Genomic DNA, 27,521 nt, shown 5'->3' with positions numbered 1-27,521 from the left:
CCAGCCCGGTCTAGTGTCAGGCACAGGTCCAGACTGGGATGAGATTACATTTAGACACGGCCAATATTGTATTCGGCCTCTCTCCCCATCTCTCCCTCTCCCCTTCTTGGTGTGCCTCTCCCCCTCTCTCCTCCACCCCCCTCTCCGTCTATCTCTCCATCTCTCCCTTCCTCTTGTCTCCCTCCGCCTCTCTCTCTCACTCCCTCCGTCTCTCCGTCTCTCTCAACCCCTCTGTCTCTGTCTGTCTCTCGCTCTCCGAAACGTCCTTCCTTTCCGTCCCTCTTTCTCTCCCTCTCGCCTCTCTGTCTTTCTCTCTCCCTCTCGCCTCTCTTGTCTTTCCCTCCCTCTCTCCGAATGAGGTGCAGGTGTTTGAAGACATAATGCCCCGTCCCCCTTCCCACCCTCCCCCGCTTCTTTCCCCCGTTCGTTTATTCATTCGCTCCCTCCGCTCAGATCCGTATTACAATGGGGGCTTCTCGCCGAGAAAAGGAGGGGGGAGACTGTGGGGGGGGGGGGGGAGGTAGAGGAGTAAGATTATCCATGACAAACTGATGTTGCCCCGCGCGCCGGGCGAGAGCGAGGTCAAGCAATCTCCCGGGCTGCCTTTCTCCTGCTCGCTCGGCTCCAAATGAATTCACTGCTGAAGGGAGTCGCTACAGTAGCAGAGGTGGGGGAGAGACACACACATTCCTGTTCATAAGCACGCGCACACTTCCTTTCACATGCACCCCAACACACAGGGACACAGCTTTTTCCTTATTTTTGTCCTACTCTCTCTTCTCTCGCTCTCTCGCTCTCTCGCTCTCTCTCTCTCTCTCTCTCTCTCTCTCTCTCTCTCTCTCTCTCTCACACACACATGCACCACAGATCCGTTTGCCATTTCAGACTTGTAATTCCGGATGTGTAAAAGACAGCCCGTGTAGCCAGCCTGCTTGGCTAAATGGCCACCAGCTAGTGTCAAACCCTCGTGGAAGCGCAAAAGACAGAAATCACTCGGTCCAAAAGCGGCAGAGAAATGACCCTGTAATCAACCTGTTGCTCATAGATCGTCTGACTAACTGGAGAGGCTGGTTAGAAACAAACGCGTCCACCTAGTGAGAAAGCACTCGCGCACACACACACACACACCTGCAAAAAATAAATACACACACACCTGCATGTGTACACACGCCCATATGCACACATGCATGCACACATGGGCGCACACTTGCCCGTCTGCACGCACACACACACACACACGAGTTAGTGGGTCTGACTGATTAGACTTATTGTAGGGCTGAAAGCCATTTTGCTGTTTGATTACCGCTCCATTTGTCTGGGTGACGGGATTACTGGGTAGGAAACAGCAAGAGCGTTTGTGTGTGAGAGTGTGTGTGTTTGTAAGAGAGAGTGTGCGTGTTTGTGAGAGAGAGTGTGTGTGTGCGCCTCTATTGATGTTCAAGTTTCAAGTGTATTTGCCATTTGTAACAGGTGCAGGAGCATTGGAATTTGTGCGCTTCTTCCCCTCCCAACATTCCCTAGCGTCTATCTAAACCTGTAAGAAATGACGGCAACACTGAGTAATATACCTCAAAACTGAGGATAACCTAAGCTAAGAATACAGTCAAACAATAACCCACCGGAGCAGTATGCTACCGTGAGTGGTGCAAAGGGACTTGTTTTGGCTGTTGGGTGAGATGGAGCTTGATGGAGTGCAGTGGGTCCAGCTGGAGCAGGGTAGGGGGCAGCTAATCCAGGGGATGGGTGACAGCCTAGGTCTGGCAGGGTGGGGGAGGAGGTAGATCAGGGAGGGCGTGACTGCGTATCTGTGTGTGTGTGTGTGTATGAGAGAGAAAGGGAGTAGGCCTTTGGTGCAGGAGAGGAGGGCATTTATTCACCGGAGAGGGATTGTTACCATGAACTCTACAAGCTGTGATTGAGGTCATTTGGCCCTGCAGGTCTCCAACACAATAGATTTGCTTGCAATTCCTCCGTCGATGGCTCGTGGGTGGTGCGGGTGGAGGGTTCTTATAGATACTTTTAAGCGTGCGTTCCAACTGTAATGTTTCTGTCACCTCTCTCTCTCTCTCTCTTCCCATCGCTCTCTCTCTCTTCCTGTATCTCCGTCTCTCTTCCTCTGTCTCCCCCCCCCCCCTGCTCTTTCCAGATGAGTGGAAAACCACCTCGCACCCCTACACCAAGAAGGACTTTGGGAAATGGGAGCTGATTCTTTCTCCCGGGCCAGACCATTCCCCCGCCGTTGAACACCTGTCTGCACTCAAGGTATATTCCTCCTCCTTCCTCCCCCTCCCCTCCTCATCTGCCTCTTCTTCCTCCTCATTCTCCTCCTCCTCTTCCCCCTGTCCTCCTAGTCCATGTACCCCCCCCCCCTTTTCTCCACCTCCTTGCAAATCTTTCTCCTCCCCCTCATCTCCTCTCAAACTTCTTTGTGTTCCTCTTCCTCAGCATCTTCCTCCTCCTCCTCTCTTTGGCTTCTGAAAGGAACAAACAATCGCATCCCTGCCAATGATTAAGTAGGATACAGAATATAAGAAACTAATTATATTTCCAGGGTGGGTTTGGTTTGGTTTTCCCGGTACAGTCAAACCCTGTACAGCCCAGCAGAGTTCTAAGAGGGGAACTTATAAGGGATGTCGAAACAAACAGTCTGTCTCTGGAGTGTTAGGATGACAGGTCTCAAAGACTCTTCAAAGCTTTGAGAGATGATCCCCTTAACCAATGCTGAACTGAGCCAGAGGCAAGGACTAACACAAGCTTCTTACTATCCTAGTGTGTGTGTGTGTGTGTGTGTGTGTGTGTGTGTGTGTGTGTGTGTGTGTGTGTGTGTGTGTGTGTGTGTGTGTGTGTGTGTGTGTGTGTGTGTGTTTCGGTGAGTCAGTGTTTTCAGGCATGTATGCTTTGTGGAACTTGTCATTTCTATTCAAATTAAAATATCCCCAAATTGCACAGGTGTTCTTTAGTGACTGCGATGTTCCTTAATTGTGTGTGTGAATTTGTTTTTAGTGTGTGTGTCGAATCTGAGTGAGTGTGTGTGTGTTTCTTAGTAAAATACTATCCCCCCCCTACCCCCCCGACAATATGATCCCTTCCTTATTTTAATAGCAACGTACCAAAAAAAGATGTGTCCTTCATTTTGTATCCAGCCCAAGGCCTCTACCCAAAACACTACAGCACGGTCCCTGGGCCCTGCAGCTAGCTCTGGCCCCAACTGCCAATGAGGATCCAGGATGATGGATATATCCACCAATCAGTGAACATTCAAGAAGCATAGGGAGAGCTGTTGCTGCCAACCAGTAATCATCATAACACCGCTGCGTTAACACCGCTGGCGTTTAAACCAAATGAATCCCAGAAGTGAAAAAAGTGTTTTTCCGCCTTTCTCTCCATAGCCGCGAACACGCGGACAAACACACATGCACGCGCACAGATAGATTCAGGGGGCATGAGATAATGAATGGGATTTATTCTATATAGTATTGCATCTGTCGGGTGACGGACAGGGGAGTCTGTTACTCCATCCATCCATCCATCGTTCCCTCTATCCCTCCATCCCTCTATACCTCCAGCCATCCTTCTATCCATCCATCCCTCCGTCCCTTTATCCATCCATCCTTCCATCCCTTTATCCATCCATCCCTACATCCCTTTATCCGTCCATCCCTCCATCCCTTTATCCGTCCATCCCTCCATCCCTCCATCCCTCCATCCCTCCATCCCTTTATCCCTCCATCCCTCCATCCTTCCATCCCTTTATCCCTCCATCCCCCCCGTCTTCCTGGCCGACAGGCAGGAGGTCTGGGGGTGGGGGAGGTGTTGGGTGGCGATGAGGAGGCTGAAGGTGTGCAAGGGGGGCTAGGGGGGGGTCTGAGAGGTGAGCGGTAATTGGCTGTCACACAGAGCTTCCCCCCCCCAAGTTGGCAAACAGGATTTAGCAGCGGAGGGCGGGGGCCAGGGCTCGGGATCAGGGGGGCGCTGAGCTGTGTGCTCTGAGTGGCGTGTTTGTGAAAGTGTGTTTGCTTACCCTCTGTCTGCCCCCACTGACCCCGACCCAAGCCCCAACCTTAACCCCCCTGTCTGTTTCTTTTTTTCTCTCTCTCTTTCTCTCTCTCTCTCTCTCTCTCTATCTCTCCCCTTCTCTCTCTCTATCTCTCCCCTTCTCTCTCTCTCTCTGTTGCCCTCTTTGTCCCCCTCCCTCTCTCCCACTCCCTCTCTCTCCCGCTAGGGTCCAAATCTACCCCTCATGCTCATGTTCACTCTTGGTCAGAGACACTGACTCTGTCTGTATCTTTCTGTGTCTTCTGGTCTTCCTTTGTCAGTCAGTCAAAGAGGGAGAGGGAGAGTAGAATGTGAGAGACCCTGACAGTCAAAGAGGGAGAGAGACAGACAGATAAAGAGAGAGAGGAATGACAGAAAAGAGAGAAATGTCAAAAACCTGCCGGTTATTTTCCAAATCAGCAATATATGTACCTCAGGCATTATGATGTCGGTGAGTATCATGGCACATGACTGACAGAAGGTGAACATGCACACACACACACGCACACGCACACACATACATACACACATACACACACTCACCATTAAATCATTCATGAGCCTCTCTGTCTCACTTCTCACAAAATCAATGTAATGAATTCAACCTGGCTTCTCCGCTGCTCTCGGGCCCCTGTGCGTGTGTGTGTGTTTGCGTCAGCGTGCGTGCGTGCACATGTGTGTCTGTGTGTCTGTTTGCGAGGGCTTGCGTACGCGTCTTCTTTGAGTGCGGCTGTGCATTTGCGAGTCTGTGAGTATGGATTTGTGTGCGCGCGTGCGCGTCGTTCAGGAAAGCGCGGCCCCTGTACGGCCCTCGCCACGCGGGATCACCTCAAGAAACACCTCGAAAATCAAACGCCTTTCGACCGCTTAATAATGGATGAGGCGGGGAAGGGGGAAGGGGGGGGTGCGGGGGTGCGATGGTGTTTACGGAGTTTGCGAACTCCGGCAGCGAGGCGAGGGCGGACCCTTTGCGAGACTGTCGGGCATCTACCATGCTGTTTGGTCCACCTCACCCCCCACCCCCACCCCTCCCCTCTCCCCCTTTCCCCTCTTCACCGAAAAAACGTCTCGTACTTCAGGAATGCCCGTGGAGGAGAGTGAGGGGGGGGGGGGGGGCGGAGGGGGGGGCAGACGGGGGGAAAGGAGGCGTTTGTTTTTGTGTCTTTATTTCGGGCAGGTGTTTTGTGGAGAGGTTTTCTTTTGAAGTGTTTGCGCGCGTGTCTGGGGCGTTGTGCACACGGGGGGGGAGGGGTTGGGCGCTGGAGAGACGACGAGAGAGGAAGAGTGAGCGTATTCGGAGGGGTTTAATGCCATCGCCTCGCATGTGAAAAGCGAGAGGAGAGGAGCGAGAAGCTTGGACCCTCTGAAAGTTCTCCTTTCTTCCCCCCCTCCACGCTTTCAAAGGTCAGGGTAGAATGATGGTAGGCACTGGTGGAATAATTACACCCCACACACACACCATGTGTGGGGAGAGTTGTGTTCTCTCTCTCTTTCCCTCCCTCTCTCTCCCTCTCTTGTCTCTCTCTCACTCTCTTCTCTCATGGCCATCGCTCGGAGTTCCGACGGTGGGATTCTCCACCCTCCCCCCCTCACCATCCTCCCCTCTCCAGCCCACCCCTCTACCATCCTCTGTTTGCTCTCCGTATCATCCCTCTTAACCCCCCCTCCCCCTGACCAAGACCGCCCTAATCACAGCTGAAGTCCATCAGTCTGAAGAGAGAGAGATGAAAAAGGGAGAGAGTGGTGAGGGGAGGGAGAAAATGGAGAGTGAAGAGAGAGAGGGAGTGAATGGATACAGCAGGTGACTGATGGGAGGGATGAGCCGACCGGGGTGATGGACAGATAAACGGGAGGATGGATGGGAGGAGGGAGGGATGACCTTTGGGAATGTCATGCTTGGCCCTGCGCGCAGCACTCAGTCTGAACCCTCAAATCACAGTGACGGCACAGTGACGGCTCTCCCTTTGCAAATGGCTTCTCTTCAAACCCTTCTTCCCATATTTGACCCAATCAGCTGGTGGTGCTGACAGCAGAGGGGGAGGAGCTGTTCCGGATATCTCCGTGGGCCAAGTACGTCACCAAGACTCCGGACTCCAACACCTATGACTGGGTGCACTGGGACCCTGCAGAGCCCTTCCTGGTATGACCTGTGTGTGTTTGTGTGTGTGTGTGTGTTTACCCCTCTGAAACAAACTGTGTTTGGCAGGCGTGAACAATTCATGACATTTCAAACCTCCGTAGTTAATTGTGTTTATTCTGTGGATGTACTTGGATAGCGTTCTGTTTAAGATAAAGGTGTTGATGGTGGTGGTGATGATGACGATGAGTGCGGACGAGGATGATGTTGATGAGATGGATGGTGATAATGATAATGATATAATTGACAAGGATAATGATATCCAGTAGCAACCATGGATGAGGGTGGTCAGGATGATGATGATCATGGTCAGGATGAGGATGGTCAGGATGATGATGAGGATGAAGATGATGATGATGGTCAGAATGAGATGATGATGGTCAGGATGAGGATGGTCAGGATGATGATGAGGATAAAGATGATGAGGATGGTCAGGAAGATTACAGTCAAGATGATATTGAGGGTCAGGATGATGATGTCAGGATGAGGATGATGGTCAGGATGAGGATGATGATGGTCAGGATGAGGATGATGGTCAGGATGAGGATGAGGATGATGGTCAGGATGAGGATGATGGTCAGGATGAGGATGATGGTCAGGATGAGGGTGAAGATGATGAGGATGGTCAAGGTGATATTGAGGGTCAGAATGATGATAACAGGATGATGATGTCAGGATGATGATGTCAGGATGACGATGGTCAGGAGCATGAAGGTCATGTTGATTGTTCTCCTGTCTCCGAGTCTTGTCTTTTATTTGGCTAACCTCTGGCTATTATACAAGGCTCCATCTCTCTCTCTCTCTCTCTCTGGGGTCTAACTCAGCTCACCTCTTTCTGGAAAGATGAACCTTGTTTTCCCCCTTAGCCACATGTCTCTCTCAGATGTTCTCTTGCTGATCTGCTTCCCCCCGCTCTCCCTTCATCTTCTCTCTCTCTCTCTCCCTTCTTCTCACCGCTCATATTTTTCTCTCTGGAACAAAAACACAATTCTTTTGGAGAATATGATATCCACTCTCTTATGTCCCTCACCTCCTCCCTTTCTCTTTCCTCCTCTTTCCTCTCTTTTTCTCTCCTCCTTTCTCCCCTCTGGCCTTCTCTCCCCTTCTCTACTCCCTCTACTCCTCTCCTTTTCCTCTCCCCTCCCCTCCTCTTTTCTCCTCTGCTCCTCTCTTTCTCCTCTTATCTCCTTTTCCTCTCTTCTCCTTCTCTCCTCTCCCTCTCCTCTCCTCTCCTTGTCCCCCTCCCCTCTCCTCCTCTCCTTCTCCTCCTCTCCTCCTCTCCTCTCCTTTTCCTCCTCTCCTCCTCCTCCTCCTCTCCTCCTCTCCTCCTCCCCTCCTCTCCTCTCCTCTCTCCTCTCTCCTCTCCTTTCTCCTCTCTCCTCCTCTCCTCCTCTCCTCTCCTCCTCCTCTTCTTCAGTACCAGCACCCTCCGCCAAAGCGTCCTCGTTCTCTGAGGATCTATGAGGCCCATGTGGGCGTGGCCTCTCCCGAACCAGAGATCGCCACCTACGAGAACTTCACCACTAACGTCCTGCCCCGCATCAAGGACCTAGGTGAGGCCCTTTCAAGTGTGCGTGTGTTCACATGTTGTACATTTGTGTGCGCATGCATGCGAGCATATGTAGCGGGCGCGTGCATGGATGCATGCGCGGGGTGCCAGAGTGTGCGTGTGCTCACGCGGTTGTGTGCGTGGGATGCGTATGTGCCTGCGCGCGCGTGTGTGATGAAACCACAGGAAAGAAGAGGGACGGATGTCTATCCATGTATCTGTCAGGCGGATGGTTCAGATGCAGGTCATCACATCATTGGGGCCTATTTAAGATCAAGAACCCAACCACAAAACAACCTCAACTGAAGGTTACCGCTTGAAAAAAAACTGGAAATACACAGGTTCCAAATTGCCCTTTTTTTTCCCCTTCTTCTTTTTCTAGTTACCTGGCAACCGGCGAGAGCTTCAGCAAAGCACAGCAGCCAGCAATAATGATGATTACGATGTACAAAGAGTAATGGAATTATGTAATTGTAATGGAGTTGTGCAAGCTCCGGTACAGGAGTGTTCTGGATCTATTCTGCTGACTGACTTCCTGTTGTTTACCCAGGTCATTGTGCACCAATCATAGATACATTAGAGCTAATGCTGGTTGAGAAGCTCTCTCTGTGTGTGTGTGTGTCCTCGTTATCGTCCTCAAAAACCTTTTACCGATGTTTTCAAGGCATCTATGCATATTAGCTACTGGACATCCATGTCTTGTCCTGGTACACACGAGGCAGGGGAAATGGGTTTTCAGACACAAGGATAGACAAAAGTTTGTCTTTCAAATTTTTTTCTTTTCAGAGTTGTCTTCAGTGGAGAAGTACTTTTAATTGAGCGTTTGCCTGTTGACAGGTTTGTTGTTCGACGCCTGCCTGATAAATGCTTTTTGACAAGCGGGTCAGCCATCTGATTTGATTAGATTGTGTCTGTGTGTGTGTGTGTGTGTAAGGTGGTGGTGGTGGTGTTGTAGTGGAGAGAAGTCTATATAAGCGGGGGTGTGGGTCTCGCTTTGGTAGAATAATTACCCTCACACACTCAATGTGTGGGGGGAGTTTTCTCTCTCTCTCTCTCTCTCTCTCTCTCTCTCTCTCTCTCTCTCTCTCTCTCTCTTTGTCGGTCTCTGTCTCACTCATTCACTCACTCACACATACACACAGACGTGATTCGCCTTGGCGGAAAACAAATGAGAAAAACGCATCGCTTCAACCTTCTCTTGCAGAAAAATTGTGATCTTAATCACATGTAGCGTTAAGGGGATGGACCCCCGTTTTGTTTTCGAGTTTGCACTCCGTCGGCCAAACTTTTTCTTCCGTGGCAAGCTTCAAGCCGGACCTTAAAGGCTCAAGAAATGTTAAACAAATCGGACGAAATGAAGAAGCCGTCTGCGAGTTCCGTTTCCACACGGAAGGCGTGCCTTTCATGTGAAGCCGCGTCAGGGGCTAGAGTGAGATTGTGTGTTTCTGTATTAGGGAAGAAACGTCCTCCAAACAAGGAAGGCACCAGCGGAACTTTGATCAGGCCTCCAGACTTCAGAGAGAGCCGTAAAAGTGGAGTATTTGGGTTAACTCTGTCTGCCAGGCTGTTTACACCACCCCCCTGCCCCCCTCCTACTCCCCCCCTCCCCTCTCCCAGTCCGTGCGTACGGCGATGAAGTTGGGAAACAAGAAGATGAGAGAGAGATGAGAGGGTGAGAAGGCCAGAGAGAGAGGGAGGGAGAGAGAGAGAGAGAGAGAGAGAGAGAGAGAGAGAGAGAGAGAGAGAGAGAGTGGAGGAAAAATAGGAGTGTTTGCCCATGTGGAAATCTCAGAGCACCACCAATCCCCCCCCTCCTCACACCCGAATCCTGATGTCGAGTTTGAGTGTAGCCTATTGTAACCCAGAGGACCTTCACACACAGAGAGAGAGAGAGAATCAGAGAGAGAGAGAAACAGAGAGAAAGAAACAGACAGAGAGACAAAATGGAGAGAGAGAGAGACAAAACGGAGAGAGAGTGAAACAGAGAGAGACAGACAGACGAGAGAGAGAGACAGACAGACGAGAGAGAGAGAGAGAGAGACAGACAGACGAGAGAGAGAGAGAGAGAGAGACAGACAGACGAGAGAGAGAGACAGACAGACGAGAGAGAGAAACAGAGAGAGACAGACAAGAGAGAGAGAGAGAGAGAAAACCCACCCTGCCCTCCCTCTACCCCAATCTCCCTCTACCCCAATCTCCCCCCCTCCCAACACACACTCACACCTACCCCCACCCTCCAGCACTGATCCTCTTTGCGCCTGATCAGTAGGCTAGGGCTGGCATTAAAGACCAAGCTAAGGCTGAGTGGAGGACACTGACCGGCACAGACAGACAGACAGACACAGACAGAGAGAGATGTTGTTTTTATGTTATGTTGTTTTTGAATTGTGTTGTTAATGTATGGTTGTCTGTTGTTGTGCATCTTGCTTTGGCAATACGGTCGTAATGACTGTCATGCTAATAAAGCTGAATTGAATTGAATTGAATTGAATTGAGAGAGAGAGAGAGAGAGAGAGAGAGAGAGAGAGAGAGAGAGAGAGAGAGAGAGAGAGAGAGAGAGAGAGAGAGAGAGAGAGAGAGAGAGAGAGAGAGAGAGAGAGAGAGAGAGAGAGAGAGAGAGAGAGAGAGAGAGAGAGAGAGAGAGAGAGAGAGAGAGAGAGAGAGAGAGAGAGAGAGAGAGAGAGAGAGAGAGCAGTAAGCCCCCAGGGTCTCTGTGGGGAGTCCGCTCTGACAGAGACCGATTTTCGAGTGGATGCCCTCTCTCTCCTCCTCTCTTTCTTGTTCCCCGCGTCTTCCCCTCTTTCGTCATCCCCCTCTCCCTGGTCCTGGGATGCCCTCTCTCTCCTCCTCTCTTTCTTGTTCCCCGCGTCTTCCCCTCTTTCGTCATCCCCCTCTCCCTGGTCCTGGAGCGCCGCAGCGCTTGACCCTCCTGCAATCAGGAGGAAATATCCCAACACACACAGACACTCGCTCACACGCACTTAGCCGCCCTCCTGTAGATCCTGATGTGTGTGTGTGTGTTCTCCCCTCAGGTTATAACTGTATCCAGTTGATGGCCATCATGGAACATGCCTACTATGCCAGCTTCGGTTACCAGGTCACAAACTTCTTTGCCGCGTCCAGGTAAGATGGCACCGCGCCAGCGCTACGCCTCTTCGTCGAACTCTTCACTTTCTTTCACGTGCAATTCGGTCGGGTCAATTCGCCTCCGACTCCACCCTTAACCCTAATGAGGACAGCACACAGGAACCTCTGGGTCTGGTGTCAGTTCATCAATTCCGAGAGTTAGTTTAAAATGCCATGATTGAAGAACGTTCAGCCACGAGGAGCACATCGTTTGTTACTTATGTAGACTAGGCGGTCACACCCTGACCCAGATAACACCTAATAGCCCATTAGCTATTATTAGCTTCTCCCACTCTCTTGTCCTCTCCTTCTATCTCTCCTCCTCTCCTCTCTCCTCCTCTTCTCTCTCTCTCTCTCTCTCTCTCTCTCTCTATCTATCTCTCTCTCTCTCTCTCTCTCTGTCTCTGTCTCTGTCTCTGTCTCTCTCTGTCTCTCTCTCCTCTCTTCTCCTCTCCTCCCCGCTCCATTTCCTGTCCTCTCTCTTTGTCATCATCTTCTCTCTTTTGTCTCCCCTCTGCTGTTCTTCCCCCTTACTCCCTCTCTGTCTCTCTCTTTTCCTTTCTCTCTCTCGATATCTCCTCCCCTCTTCCTCTCCTTCTCCCCTCTTCCTCTCCTTTACTCTGAGAGAGGCACGGAGGGAGAGGGAGTGGTGTCGATGCCGAAGGGAGGAGAGGGAAAGGAGGAGAGAGGGATGGAGGCCGTGGCGGAGAACAAAGAGAGAGAAGGAAGGAGGGAGGGGAGAGAACGCCGGCACCTGGGTGACCTGTGTGTGAGCACATCAACGATACGTCTGTGACACAAACACACACACACAGGCACGGTCACCGCGCAGCCACACAAATACAGAATGAGCTCCGTGAGCCAAGTCTAATTACAGTGTTATTGGTCTAACCAGAGCGCTAGCAGCTTTCTAATTGGCAATTATCCCAGGGTCACTGTTCTTATCTGGTGACCCCTTCAAGTCTCCATCCCACGCCTCGCTCTCCTCCGCCCGCGGAAAAAGAAAAGCAAAAAGCCCCCCCCCCAAAAAAAAAGAAAAGAGGAAGAGAGGGATTTATTCCGCCTGCCTTCTTCCTGGCTCGGCTGCTCGTGGAAGCTGTAGTTTATTTATTGTAGTTTCTATTTAAAAGCAGCGCTCTGCCGAGAGATGGGACAGTAACTAAATGCTTTTCATTTTGTGTCAGCGTTAAGGGATTGTTTGGGCAGAGCTTGGCCCGGCAGGCCGGGCGCAAGAGCCAGACCGCTAGTAAATCACCCTAACTGAAACACACACACCCACCACACATGTGCACAGAGACTCTGAAACACACACCACACACACGCGCACAGACACTCTGAAACACACACCACACACGCACACAGAGACTCTGAAACACACACCACACACGCACACAGACACTCTGAAACACACACCACACACGCACACAGAGACTCTGAAACACACACCACACACGCACACAGACACTCTGAAACACACACCACACACGCACACAGACACTCTGAAACACACACCACACACGCACACAGACACTCTGAAACACACACCACGCCACGCTACACAGAGACTCTGAAACACACACCACACACACACACAGACACTCTGAAACACACACCACACACGCACACAGACACTCTGAAACACACACCACGCCACGCTACACAGAGACTCTGAAACACACACCACACACGCACACAGACACTCTGAAACACACACCACACACGCACACAGACACTCTGAAACACACACCACACACGCACACAGAGACTCTGAAACACACACCACACACACACACAGAGACTCTGAAACACACACCACACACGCACACAGACACACTGAAACACACACCACACACGCTCACAGAGACTCTGAAACACACACCACACACACGCAGAGAGACTCTGAAACACACACCACACCACACACGCTGAAACGTGCACGCGCGCATGCCCATTGGGAGCCCCTAAATCATGCTGAGCGAATCTGACAGGGTGGCTAATTTGACTGTAAACACATTTACAGTTAATCCAGGACTAGACGAGGGCCAGATAAATAAGAAGAACAACGCGAAGAGTGCTCATGGAGACTGTTACGGAGGGAGAACCGAGTGGACCGCCTCCCGCTCTAATCCAAAACGACACACACACTCTGAAATACACACACACACACACACACAGAGAAACACGCACACACACACACACACAATTTTTCTAATACTCAGCGGGCATTTTTATTTGTGTTCTGCCCTGCCAACTCATCCTACATAGACGGCAACACACACACACACACTTGTGTGCCCACACACACACACACACACACAGACACACACAGGGTTGTTATGTGTGTGCCTTTCAGATTGCTCCTATCCTACTCGCATTCACCAACACACGCGCCATCATACGAGAGGTTTTTATTTGTGTGCTTTTCAGACTTGCTGCTGTCCTTCTCACACACACACACACATAAACATACACAAACACACACTCAGTCTCAGTTATAGGCCCATTAGTCTGGTTGTTTTTGTCATGAAATATGTGGTCGCTGCTACCAGTAATAGCGATCGATCATGAGTGAAATGGCATTACGCCATTCAAAGTGTGTGTGTGTGTGTGTGTGTGTGGACGCACTTGTTTGTACTGTATGTGTGCTCGTGTACTGTAGGTTTACTGAGGAGAAGAAGAAGAAGAAGAAGAAAAAAGCCAGGAACCAGTTGAAAAGTCAAGTGGCGCAGCTTAGCACAGCAAGAGAGGATGAGAAATAGAGGAGGGAGGGATTGAGGGAAGGAGGGATGGAGGGATGGAGGGAAGTGCGGAGCACATGCAGTGTCGGCCAGTGAGGTGAGGGCCACCGAGGGCTAATGGCTTTTTCTGTCCATGTTTCTCGATGCTTTTTGTGGCGTGGAGGCAACGGTGAAAGCATGAGATAGATTGGGTTGAAGTATCTGGTTGAACAGTCTGATGGGACTGGCTACCGTAGAGTCTGCTCTTTAGTCTGGCAGGTGCTGAAAAGCGTACACACACACACACACACACACACACACAGAACAGACATATACACACAGAACAGACACACACACATATGCACAGTACATGCCCACAGATAGTCACAAACACACCCATACATAGCTCAAACAAGCTCATGCACACACTATACAGGCAGTAACACACACACACACACACACACACCAGCAGGCAGCCAGGGAAACACAGGGACAGACACACAAACTCAGAGACAAGCACACACGAGCATATACATGCAGGACAGACTAAAGTCCATTTCTAGATCTCTGCTGGAGTACACCCAGTGTGTGTTCTCCGCCAAAGCCAATAGTACACACAAGCACACGCACACACACACACACGAGTGCAAACATACGTTCACATACGAACAGATGTTCACGTATGGTCTTAATGCTGTTCCGTCTTGTCGCCGCCGTTGTTCTTTTGGACCAGTGTAGTATTGACGGAACTTTCACAGCACTGTTCGAAGATGTATTGTCTGCTGTTTGGATGAAAGCATCTGGGCCGTGTACAAATACATTATGCACATAGGCCTGCCGCCATGTGCTAGCATCTGTTTGACAGCCATCTTTGTGTAAACATCAGAATGTCTGCTCATTTATAGAATGCATCGGATGGAACTGTTTTGCTTGTGGAACATGAGGTCTCATGTCACGGACAAGGGAAAGTCCTTGACTGTGTAACCATATAGTACTACACACACTGGTCTCTCTCTCTCTCACACACACACACACACACATGTCACACACAGTTCAGGGGTAGTACACACACAGGTCATACACACAGATCACACACACACACACACACACATGTCACACACAGTTCAGGGGTAGTACACGCACAGGTCATACACACAGATCACACACACAGGTCAGGGATAGCTAGTACACACACGCACAAACGCACACTCACACACACACATTTGGCGTAGCACACGCATGGGTCGCACATAGACCTGGGGGCCAGAAACCTCACTTAACAAAGCAGCTAAACCTTAGTCTCTGAGACTTTCTCTGAATGAGAGTCAGTACAGTACAGTACAGTGAATGACAGTAAAGTAAACCACAGTAAAGTACAGTACAGTGAATTACAGTACAGTCCAGTGAAGTACAGTAAAGTATAGTACAGTACATTAAAATACAGATGAGTACAGAAACATAATAATACAGTAAAGTATCATTCAATAAAAGACAGATGAATACAGTAAAATAATAGTACAGTAAACTGCAGTACTGTACAATACAGATGAGCACAGAATAGTACAGTACAATGAAGTACAATGCAGTACAGTGCAATACAGTACAGAACGGTACAAATGAGTACAGTGTTTTATGCCCAAACCACAACAGGAAGTGACACGTTTCCCCCCCCCCCTTCCTTTCCCTCCCAGTCGTTTCGGAACCCCCGAGGATCTGAAGAGGTTGGTGGACACCGCCCACTCGCTGGGGATCACCGTGCTATTGGACGTGGTCCATAGCCACGCCTCCAGCAACACGGCTGACGGGCTGAACCACTTTGACGGGACGGACTCCTGCTTCTTCCACTCTGGGGCCCGGGGGGAGCATGCCCAGTGGGGCTCGCGCCTGTTCAACTACAACAGGTACACACACACACACGGAGATATAGATTGAGGGAGGGAGGCCGAGTGCGCGAAGGCTGGGGCCCCATGTGTGAGGATGCAACCTTAAATGTCACGGGGGAACGCCGCGTGAATGGGAAATGCAGCCGCTGTGCGGCAGCCGCTGTAATTTGCCGGCGGAATAGCCACGATTCAGCGCCACTCCGGAGCGCCGCTTCAGACCCGCTGTTACGGCGCCGTGCGGAGGGAGGGAGGCGGGGAGGGAGGGAGGGGGCTATATAAAGAAAGTGCAATAATGCCGGCCGGCCCCTGTTGAACACCATAGTTTGAAGAGGTTTGGGGCTGGTGGGCGTTCGGAGGCGGGGGTTGACTGTTGCTATGGGCACTAAGGGGAGTAAAGTACCCTTCTTCAGTCCAAGCTTCAGTCCAAGCTTCAGCCCACTGTTCATATCCCTCTTGTTCATAGCCAAGCCCCAGCCCCCTACTACTGAAGCCTTTAGAAGTGGGAAACTCATTATTTATTTGCTGCCTCGAGACATCCAGCAACATCCAGAATCCAATCTGATATATCAAACCAACATGTACAAAATGTCATTAATAAATAACAGGCCGGGACCTAGTAATACTGTCGGACAATAGAGGCTGTGTTGAAGAATAAACCGTATGATCTCAAGGTTTGGATAAGGAGCAGGTGGAAAGGGTGGAACCAAGCTTCGGTGCTTGGTGTGTCCGTTTTGATGCCTCGGGCTGTGAGTTGAGATCTTGGAGAGAATGGGACTGGAAGAGATGGATGAAGCTACGCGCTGGTCGCAGAACGAGGAGTGTCCAATACGGTGTCCGCTCCTCTAGTGCTTTAAGGATTCTCACAAAAGCCCCTAGCTAGAGAAACTAACCCTAGATCTTGACCACAAAGCCCTAGCCATTGGGCATTAGCTCTGGAGGTTAGCCCTAGACTTAGGCATTAGCCCTAATCTCCAACCCTAAACATTAGCCTCAGCCCTAAACAATAGCCTTAGCCCTAAACATGAGCCTTGGCTCTAGACATTAGCCTTTAGCCCAAGAGACCAGCCCGTATGTGTTTAAACTGGACTCTGATTTCGATTATGCAAATGCACGGTCTAAACTTTCAGTCTGCTCCATTAGATAGCAGAGAACAATGAGACACGAAGAGAAAAAAAAGTGCATCTCAAAGCTCCGGCTCTGGACGTTTATGCATTTATTTATCTGGCCTTGTTTTGATTTGTTAATTGCCGTTTCCTATTGGCGTTTGAAGGCTTTGTTATGTTTGTGTTGTCCCCTGGGTGTTTGTCTGGGCCAATTATGGACACGACTCTCGGGAACTAGTGGATGAGGCGGAGGGACGCGCGACGCGACCATCTCTCTTTGAGGCTTTTCATCTTTTGGTTGCTGTTGTCGTCGATGGGTGTGTGCTTGTGCGTGCACATTGGCGTGTGAGACGTGTGCGTGTGTGTGTGTGCCTGCGTGCGTGCGTGCGTGCGCGCGTGCGCGCTTTCAAAAATGAGGTGGCCTCATTTACGGAGTTTTCCACAGTGGACAAGGAAGAGCCGGTGTATATCTCTTTCAATTAGACTCTCTCTCCCTCTGTCTCTCTCCCTCGTTCTTTTCCTCCACTCTCCGATACAATTTCTCTCGCCGTCCGTTCCCCGTCACTCCGTCTGCCTCGACCGCTCCATCATTCGGTTCCCTCTCTTCTCTCTCAATATCTCTTTCAATCACTCTGGTTTGTGTCCCGTTTTGGCTTCACCTCGGACAAACCGCACACTCCTGCTCTCCATGGCAACGTCGGGCGAACGCCAAACACACGACACCGCCGACAACCCGGTATCGCTTTTGAGACATTTCCGACCTTCCACCTGGGCAGTGTTGTCGAGTAAAACACCCAACGCAGGGCTTGTGGTCCACTGATATTCGCGCGCGTGGTTCTATCGGCTGCACGCCCACTCCTCACAAACACGCCAACGCACTCCCGTACGTGCACCGTACCCGCGCGCAACGTGTTTCAGTCTGTCAGCTTGGACTGTTCCGCTGGGCGTTGATGGATAGGCCTCCTCGGGGTCAAGCCTATGACATGGCCCCGAGTGGTAAGCTCTGACGGGGAGATTAGTCGCCCTCGACTCTGACCTGCCCACGCCCTGTCCTCCTGGTCGTGGACTTGATCCCAAGCGCACGCACACATGCACAAACGCACGCGCTCGCACACGCAAGCACACACAAAGTACACGGTTGGAAATAGTTGGGGGGGAGTTTGGAACTCGAGCATCAAGCATTACCCCTTATAGTTGCTTTGTCTTTCTTTGGATTCATTTCGCAGACGCTTTTAGTCACAGTGCTGTACAAAAGTCCATATGGCAAGGGCACCTTTATAAAATAAAGTGCCGCAAGTGCACAGTGCAACTACATTATATCTCAAATGCAACCTATGTGCATCGCCCAAAAAGTCCATTCTGCGGAGACCACAACAAATAACACGCAGACAAGGGTGGCGTCTCGTGGCCTTAGGTCGACGAGCCCAGGTAGAGAGCCGAGGGGTTTTCAGAGCTTGCGGGAAGATGGGCGGGTGCTGAGAGGAGTGGAGCGGATCCGTCTCTTCCACCACCGAGGAGGAAGGATGCCGGGGCGGCGCAGCGTGGGTTCACTTTGAAAACAGAGGACTCAGTATCCAGACAGGGGCACTGAAAACTTTGGAAAGACATTTTCAACTGTCTCAGCTCCCCTCAGCTCTCTGTCTCAGGCTAAGTTGTAAATGTGTGTACGTGTGTGTGTGTGTGTGTGTGGGGGGGGGGGTGTTAGAGAGTGCTTACGCACCTGTGTAATCATGTACATTTGTATATTCGTCGGCACTATAGAGCTCGAGGCATTATCATTGGTCCGTATGATCCGACTGCCAAGGCTAAAACCAAAAACAAAATAACTCATTATAGCCTCAATTAAGTCTGCCCAGCAACGCCTATCACCCCGACGACCAGGTGAGTGAATAACCCGTAGCAGATCGAAAACCACACATACACATATACATGTATATTGTGTTTGTAATTTTACACCTGCATTCATTTTCTTCACTTCCCGTAACTCCAGGCATCGTCAGCCTTCCGTTACGCTCGGTATCTTAGACTCGCTCCACCCCCCCTCCCCCCGGCCCTCCCAGCCCGTGTCTCCAGTACCTGCTTCACCAGTTCGCCCCGAGCCGCGTTGGCTTCTGACAGCGGGCGGCGCGCGGTGCGCTTCGAAACGCGCCCTCCCGTGTGGCGTTCCGAGAGGACGTCTGACGAGCTAAGAGCGCGCTAGTTCAGAGAAAAGGGCTTCAGTTCCTCGGGCCACGACTCGGCTGTTTACAGACAACAACAGCCGTAACAAAGCACAGGGAGGAAGCGCACAACTTGTTTTTGTTTTTTGGACTGCAATTAGGTAGACCTTAATCACTTTGGAGCGGTGAGCACGCGTGTTTCCGTGTGTGCGTCTGCGTCTGTGTGTGCGTCAAGTCATGTGTTTTTGCGCGCTAACAGTGACAAAGAGGCCTTGTTATGAGAAGTAAATTGCGGCGGCATGCAGTCTGTCACTTTAGATTGATTGTGTGTGTTCGCGTGCTTTTTGTGTGTGCATGTGCGTGTATATGTGTTTGTGTGTGTGTACGCTTGTGTGTGTTTGTGTGTGTGTGCGTGCGTCCATGCATGCGGGCCTCGGGGCTTTAGGATGTATGCCGCTGGATGCGTTTGATTTTAATTGGAGCTTTCTAATGAGAGGGTCATCTTTCTTCAGTTTACCCTAGAGATGGGTGGAGGGGGGTGGGAGGAGAACCAGAGAAAGCGACTTGATAGGGAGCTTTAGAAACGGGAGAGAGGGAGATGGTGAGAGGGAGTGAGAGAGGGGGTGTTGTAGCTTCTTAGGGAACAAAAGAACGAACGACACAGCACACATGATAAAAAGAGAGAGAGAGACTGAGAGAGACAGGGAGAGAGAGGGAGAGAGACACGGAGAAAGAGAAACCATAAAAGTGATTGAGCACCAGACTATGGGAAGAGAGAGATCTCAACTGTGATTTGAGGTAGTGGGATCACAGGTCTGCTGCATATCTTCACAACGGCTCCTAAGGCCTACATTACTGTTATATCACTGCTACATCACTAGTAAATCACTGCTACATCACTACTATATCACCACTATGTCACTGCTACATCACTACTACATCACCACTACATCACTGCTACATCACTGCTACATCACCACTGCATCACTGCTACATCACTAGTACATCACTAGTACATCACTGCTCCATCACTACTACATCACCACTACATCACTGCTACATTACTAGTACATCATTGCTACATCAATGCTACTCTGCTACATCACTGCTACATCACTGCTACTCTGCTACATCTCTACTACATCGCCACTACATCACTGCTACTCTGCTACATCACTGCTACTCTGCTACATCACTGCTACTCTGCTACAACACTGCTACATCACTGCTACATCACTGCTACTCTGCTACATCACTGCTACTCTGCTACATCACTGCTACATCACTGCTACTCTGCTACATCACTGCTACATCACTGCTACTCTGCTACATCACTGCTACATCACTGCTACTCTGCTACATCACTGCTACTCTGCTACATCACTGCTACTCTGCTACATCACTGCTACTCTGCTACATCACTGCTACATCACTGCTACTCTGCTACATCACTGCTACATCACTGCTACTCTGCTACATCACTGCTACTCTGCTACATCACTGCTACATCACTGCTACATCACTGCTACTCTGCTACATCACTGCTACATCACTGCTACTCTGCTACATCACTGCTACTCTGCTACATCACTGCTACATCACTGCTACATCACTGCTACTCTGCTACAACACTGTTCCATCACGACCAGTGATGCGCCCAGGAGAGTACAGAACAACATGTCCCTCTGGGGAGAACACCGACACAGTTTCCCACACACCCTCGGGTGCACACACACACACACACACTCTTAGTATTACTTAGAAGTGCCATCTTGTCTGTTCTGTGAACCTTCACATCTACTAAAAAGATTTCTTGTCTGTAAGTGTCAAGTGTCTTTGCAAATCTCTTAACGGCACCAAACGGTAAACTGGGATCTCTGGTAAATGAATAGGTGGTAAAGATGAGTGGGGCAAATCTCTCTATCTCTCCATCAGGGGTGGAGAGGAGGAGGAGGAAGAGGGAGACGAGATGAAGATATCTCCCTAAAAACTGTCACTTTGCACTTTCCCATCTGTCTCTCCCTCTGGTTTTCTTCTCCTATCTTGCTCTTGCTCTCCCTCTCCCCCTTGTCTCTCTTTTCTCTCTCCCTCCCTCATTGTCTCTATATCCTCCCCCCCCCTCTCTCTCTCTCTCTCTCTCTGTCTCTCTCAATTTTATCTTTCTGTCTATCCCCCCTCTCTCTCTTCCTCGTTCTCTCTCGTCCTCTCTCTATCTGTCTATCCTTCCCTCTCAATAAATGTATTCAATGTCTTGTCATTGGCAAGACAGGGATTGCTGTATTGCCTAAACTCTAAATACATTTCAAGATCACCTAAATAAACAATGAATAAATGAATACATAGGTGCCAAAACAAAACAATTTTTTTTGTCCCTTTCTCTCTCTCTCTTGCTAAAGAAACTGTACTTTTCAAAAAAACACGAAGGCACAAAGTATGGAAGCAAGAAAGAGAAGTAAATGACAAAATAAAAGAGGAGGAGGTTGGATGGTGGCATGGCAAGAGGGGGAGAGAGAGGAGGAGACAAAAACGCAGACAAGAAAGGGGGAGACTTATAGATGGAGGAGGAGGTTTGATGATAACAGAGATTTTCTTCATTAGTAGAGGGAAAGTGTGGATTTCAGAATCTAACTTCCACATAATGAGACCTCTGGTAACAGATAACACCACGCGCCCCATGGGTGCTTGTTATGGGTTTATGTGGAGATTCATATTTTATTTGTGCGAGTTGTAATTCGAATTAGTGTCTATTTGCCATAGTAATGTGTATGTAAATTAATGTTGTCAGAATAGACCTATGAATGTTCACACTAGCCGCAGGCTACTGGCTAAACTTATCTCTGGACTGGACATTGGCCTTCCTGTCTCTTATGTGTGTGTGTGTGCGTGTGATGTGTGTGTGTGTGAAAATGTTTAATTAGTTATGTGTGTGTGTGCTTCTGTTATTGGATGAAAGGATAAGTCTGGTCAACTCGCTTCTCCGAGTCTACATGATGAAACCAGTGGCCAATGTTTGTGTTTATCGGCTAAATATTCCTGTTTACATGTTTACATCTGAAACGATGTTGTTCGTCATCTCCCGACCAGATGACGAGATGCACTCCCATGAACTTTTACACTGTGCTCAAACTCGGAACACACACACGCTCTTTACTTGCTTGCATCCTTCTCCTGATAATGGTTGTATCTCCTTTCCCTCCCTCCCTCCCTCCCTCCCTCCCTCCCTCCCTCCCTCCCTCCCTCCCTCCCTCCCTCCCTCCCTCCCTCCCTCCCTCCCTCCCTCCCTCCCTCCCTCCCTCCCTCCCTCCCTCCCTCCCTCCCTCCCTCCCTCCCTCCCTCCCTCCCTCCCTCCCTCCACATCCCCCTCTACTCCCCCTCTTCCATCCCTACTCGTGCCCCCCTCTCTGTCTCCATCCCACCCTCCTTCCACCTTTCCCAAACCTTCCCTCACCTCCCTCCTGCCTCCTCCCTCCCACCCTCCAGTTGGCTCTCCCACCTCCTCACCTCCCTCCTGCTTCCTCCCTACCCTTTCTTCTCCTCCTCCCTCCCTCCCCCGTCTCTCCCTGTCTCTGAGACCAGTGTTACTAATGAAACATAATGGAGAGGCCGAGATGCCCGTGTGAAGCTCTGCCCATTAGACTGTGCAGCAGCCATCACCGGCTCTCTTAACAGACTTTAATTGAATCCCAGCAGGCTCAAACAACCCTGTGAAGTCAGCCTTTGGTGTGAGTGTTAGTATATGTGTGTGCGCCGTGTCTGACTGTGTGTGAACTGTATGTATGTGTGTGTGTGCATGTGTGTGTCTGTGTGTGTGTCCACTGTATTTGTGTCTGTATAGTTTGTGTGTGTGTGTTTTTTGTACAAACGGTAAGTGTCCATGAACTCTGATAAGAAGATCATCCCCACCCTGGGCACACAGAGAGAGAGAGGGAGAGGGAGAGGGAGAGGGAGAGGGAGAGGGGGAGGGGGAGGGGGAGGGGGGAGAGAAACGTTGATGTTCCGAGCAGAGAATGTGACTCTATGGGATGTGTTCTGTTAGTCCTGGTTAGACCGTGGTCACAATGGTTGTTTGTTAGGAAGCTTTCTTGGACTCACTCCATCTCTCTTTTTTTCCGTCCCTCTCTCTCTCTCTTCTCCCCCTGCCTCCCTTTCTCTCAGCTGGGAGGTGGGCAGGTTCCTTCTCTCTAACCTGCGCTGGTGGATGGAGGAGTACCACTTTGACGGCTTCAGGTTTGACGGGGTCACCTCCATGCTCTACCACCACCACGGCATAGGTCTGGGCCTCCGCATACCTCCTCTCTCTCTCTTTCTCTCTGTCTCTCCATCTCCCCTCTCGTTCCCCTTTCTCTCTCTCACTCGTTTTCTCTCTCACTCATTCGCTCACTCTCCTCTCCCTTTCTATCGGTCTCTCTCACTCCTCTGTCTCCCATTTCAATTCAATTCTCTCTCTCTCTCTCTCTTTCTCTCTCTGTCTCCCTCGTCCCCTCTCTCTCTCTCTGTCTTTCTCTCTTCCCCTTGTTTATTTCTTCTTTCTTGCTCTGTAATCTGTTTAATCTCTCCCCCTGCTCCTCTCCCCCTGCTCCTCTCCTCCAGGGATGTCCTTCTCCGGGGGTTACCGGGAGTATTTTGGGATGCAGATGGACGACGACGCGCTCGTTCATCTGATGATCTCCAACCACATCCTCCACTCTCTCTACCCCGAGTGCATCACCATCGCAGAGGTGAGCACGCGCACGCACACGGACGCACCCGCACGGGGCACCGCGCGCACACGTTGACGCGTACACACGGGCGGCACAGTGAATTGGACGTGCGCCCTAACACACGTACACCCACGCAGAGCGAGACGTGCCCCATGGACACACAGTCTCTTGCTCCCCTCGGTCTCTCTCTTGGTCCCCTCGGTATCCAAAGTATGCACGGCTGCCTGCTTTACTTCCGTGGGGCCGCGGTGTTGTTTTTCCGTGACTATATCCTGGTATTTGTAAGGCAGATTTTCTGTGTACATGTACAGCCTAAGTATCTGTAAGGTCGAGAGGTCCTGCAACGAGACCCTCCTCTGAGCAGAATATAGCACACAGTCCAGATAGTTAGGAGACTGTGAGGCAAATCATGTACAAGACAGAGCTTGCGTGATTAACGACCCGTTCACCTGCTAGTGAATTCTCTAGTGTATCGGTGCACCGACCACTGAAGACCCGTTAAGGAAGCAATTCTGTGCATTCTATGTCTGTACTGTCCAAACTCATGTATTTAAGCATGGCTGCGAGACAGAGTTTCACTCATGCCATCAGTTTGTCTTGAACTGATTGTTTGATCCGGGCGCTCGACTAATAAACCAAAGAATCAAACTCCTTTACTTTGTCGTGACTCCTTCCGGCCTGCCTTCTTCAGATAACTTCCCTAACAGTATTGTACAGCTCTACTAGACATATGGCTTCCTATCTGCTCTCATTCGGACAGAATCTGATCTGAATCCTCCATCTGCTCCTGAAAGACAGCAGTCCTCGATTGCAGCACACTCTCCTTTCGTCTTCCTCTCCTCCATCCCTTCTCCTCGCCTCCCCAAACCTTAATGCGCCCTCCTTTTCTTTGTCCCCCCCCTCCCCTCTATCTTCCTTCTTTGCGACCTTTGTTAGTCACCCTCGTTTTTTTCCACCCTTAATACGTTTGTTCTTTTTTTCCCACCCCTTCGCTCTGCCACTTACTTTAAAGATCCCTTCCGCACCATTTTGGCTTTCCATTTTCTTTTCTGGCTCTTTGCAGAATGGAAATGTGTTCTCTCTCCCCCCCCCTCTCTCTCATTCTCTCTTTCTCTCGCTCCCTCGCTCCCTCGCTCCCTCCCTGAGCGCGTGGAGTGTTTTGCACTTGGCGAGCAGAAAACGGGGGATGAGGGAAAGGTTAATGGATCACAGGTGATAATTGGCTAATTAGGACCTAAAGGCCTAAGAGGAGTGGAGACCCTCAAAGTCCTCCCCTCCCTCCCTCCTCCCGCCGCCCCCTCCCCCCACAACGCAACCAACCTCTTCTTTCTTCCGTCCCTCTTTACGCCACGTGTGCCCGCGTTAGAGCACCCTCCCGCCTAACCCCCAAGTCGCCCCAACCCCCACCCCCGCCCCCACCCCCCATCCCTCCCAGCTTCTCTGCTTCCCCTGCCCTTCGCCGACGCGGACCACTCCATCGCGTTCCCCTCTTTTCCACGAGAGGCTCGAGGCTGCTCCTCTCCTCCGAGAACGGGCTAATCAGGTTCAGGACAGACCGTTTGACCCCGCCCCTCCCCTCAACCCCCGCCCCTCCCCTCACCGCCTGCGGCCGGACTCCTCCCCCCTTCCCCGACCTCCCTGATTGGCTCTCCTGTCTCCTTCTCATATCCCTCTCTTCCCCCTTCTCCCTCCCTTCCTCTCTCCCCGTCGCTCCAGGATGTGTCCGGGATGCCGGGGATATGCAAGCCTGTGGAGAAAGGAGGCCTGGGCTTCGACTACCGCCTGGCTATGGCCGTGCCCGATAAGTGGATCCAGGTGTGTGTGTGTGTGTGTGTGTGTGTGTGTGTGGATATGTAACCAACAGCAAGAAGAATAAAGTAAGTACTGTACCACATGCCAACCCAGTGACCCGTAAGCGAGCGATCTCTTTTCATTTGGTTTCCCAAGGTGACCGGTTTCTCTTTCGTACTGCACACAATAGAACACATGCATGCATACATGTTAGTGAGGTTGTGACTGAAGGTAATCGCTTCAATTCGATATTTTGTTTAAACGTTGAGCTGTCTCTCTCTCTCTCTCTCTACCTATCTCTCTCTTTGTCTCTTTCGCTATCTCTCCCTCTTCCTCTCCTTTTCTGTGTCTGTCTCCGTCTCTCTCCCTCTCTCTATCTCTCTCTCTCTCTCTCTCTCCCTCTCATAGGACTAATGGAAGGACTGTGCATTCCTTTTAGTGTATTGTGTCTCAAAGGCCTTGCCTGTCTCTCTCCATTTCCCTCCTCTCTCTCTCTCTCTCTCTCTCTCTCTCTCTCTCTCTCTCTCTCTCTCTCTCTCTCTCTCTCTCTCTCTCTATATATATATATATATATATATATACACATATACATACATCGCTATCTCTACCTCTCTTTCTCTCTGTGTTTACCAAGGTCGGCCTTGGAAGGGGTCACCATGCACTCGTCCTTTTCATAACAGAGAACATTGATTCATTTCCTGTCTGGCTTACGCTGTCTCTCCAGCCCTGCTCCTCCTCATCCTCTCCCCCGCCTCCCTCCCTTCGCTCCCTCCATCCCTCCCTCCCTCCTCTCCTCCGCCTCCCTCCTCTTCCTCCCTCCCCTCCTTCCCAGCCACGCACACAGACGCTCGCTCGCTCCCAGCGAGGGCACTCTCCGACGACCATCAGCGGCGCTCCGAAAGCCGGTTGCTTTCACGGCGCCCCCCACTCCCCCCCCTCCACAAGCCTTGTCCCCGCAGTGCATGTTCAGGTGGGGCGGGGAGGGGGCGGGGGGGGGGGGGGGGGCGGAGGCACTCTGATCTGACCGATTCACTCGACATCATCAAGTGGAAATCGTCCCCTCTGTGGTGTTTCTTCTTCTTCTTTTTAACGCACGCACGCACGCACACACACACACCAACACACACACACACATTTTTTCCTCTCCTCCCTCTCTCCTCCCTCTCTCCTCCCTCTCTCCTCCCTCTCTCCTCCCTCTCTCCTCCCTCTCTCCTTTCCCCCTCGTCTGCCGTCCGTTCCTCCTGGGAAACAATTAGCACCGAGATTCATTGAGCAATAAAGAGACTGAATGACTGTCCCACGATGGGGTCCGACTGACTTATCAATTGTTGTTTTTTTTAGGAGGTTTGAATCAAACATTGATTCATGCGCTGGTGGAAAGCATAACTTGCCGTTGGAAGGGAACAATGTGGTCTCTATTCCTATGGAGCAAACACACGCACACACAAGTATGCACACAGCATTCCAACAGCATGGACTGTGACATATTTTGCGAGTCTTGGGATTGAAAAATACACAAATGACTCTCTAATCTCTCATCTAAAACACACACGCCGCGTCCTTCTTGGGTCTTCACACACACAGCTCCTGAATACACACACGAGCGCACACACACATAGCACTTTGCCAGTTTGGACCTTGACGTGATTTGCACCTGTTATGTGATTATAAAGCATGCCAACAAAACAAGCAAACAAACACACATGCACAGCATTTTTGACTGAGACACACATGTTGTGAGAAACACACACACACACACACACACGCACTCACTCACAAAGTAATCCATCAGCGTTAGGCCTCAACACAACCAAACTGTGCTCTTGCAAACACCCACACCCTCCACCCTCGGATTGTATGCTGAAAGTCTACTGACTTGATGGAACATTTCAGTACTGTCAGAGTGCATTTTCTCTCACCTCTCTGCGCCCTGCTGTTGCCTCAGTCTGCCCTCTGCTGCGTGTCTGTGGAACTGCAGGAGCCAGGGCTAACTGCTAACTGCGGTCCATAGTCTCCTTCTGACCTAACCCGCTGGAAAGGTCTGGTGCTCTTATAAAAAGCTGCTACTCATTCTGGCATGCACAGATTGGACCACGCATAGGATGGATAGGAGGGGCGGGGGGAGGGGATGTATTAAAGGCGGGTGAAAGAAGAGAAGATTTCGTGTTGAAGTCTTTCAGACCGGTGGGGTGAGTGGGCGGGGGGGTTTGCGAGGGGGATGCTAGTGGGACGGGCCCCGGGGCCCCGGCTCAACGCTTGGCGATTCAAATGTGTCGTGTGCGTGTTCCCGGCTGAGGCGGTTGTTGCAGCTGCTTGAGTTT

The 27,521-nt window shown here is 50.8% G+C and overlaps 1 protein-coding gene across 3 annotated transcripts in view; it reads left to right on the top strand.

The window, feature by feature from the left end:
- gbe1a (glucan (1,4-alpha-), branching enzyme 1a) overlaps nt 1-27,521 on the top strand; it is a 59,807-nt gene that overhangs the window by 14,523 nt on the left and 17,763 nt on the right. For all 3 annotated transcript variants that reach the window (XM_084697949.1, XM_084697947.1, XM_084697948.1), the window contains exons 3-10: nt 2,147-2,262; nt 6,050-6,175; nt 7,590-7,725; nt 10,754-10,844; nt 15,256-15,465; nt 22,865-22,980; nt 23,300-23,427; nt 25,126-25,224. In XM_084697949.1, the coding sequence (XP_084554075.1) occupies nt 2,147-2,262; nt 6,050-6,175; nt 7,590-7,725; nt 10,754-10,844; nt 15,256-15,465; nt 22,865-22,980; nt 23,300-23,427; nt 25,126-25,224 (1,022 nt within the window). The remainder of the gene's footprint in view (nt 1-2,146; nt 2,263-6,049; nt 6,176-7,589; nt 7,726-10,753; nt 10,845-15,255; nt 15,466-22,864; nt 22,981-23,299; nt 23,428-25,125; nt 25,225-27,521) is intronic.

The sequence above is a fragment of the Hypomesus nipponensis genome, chromosome 5 (genome assembly GCF_054491055.1).
Source record: "Hypomesus nipponensis isolate SF chromosome 5, ASM5449105v1, whole genome shotgun sequence".
Taxonomy (NCBI): Eukaryota; Metazoa; Chordata; class Actinopteri; order Osmeriformes; family Osmeridae; genus Hypomesus; species Hypomesus nipponensis.
This window is presented reverse-complemented; position numbering and strand designations above follow the sequence as displayed.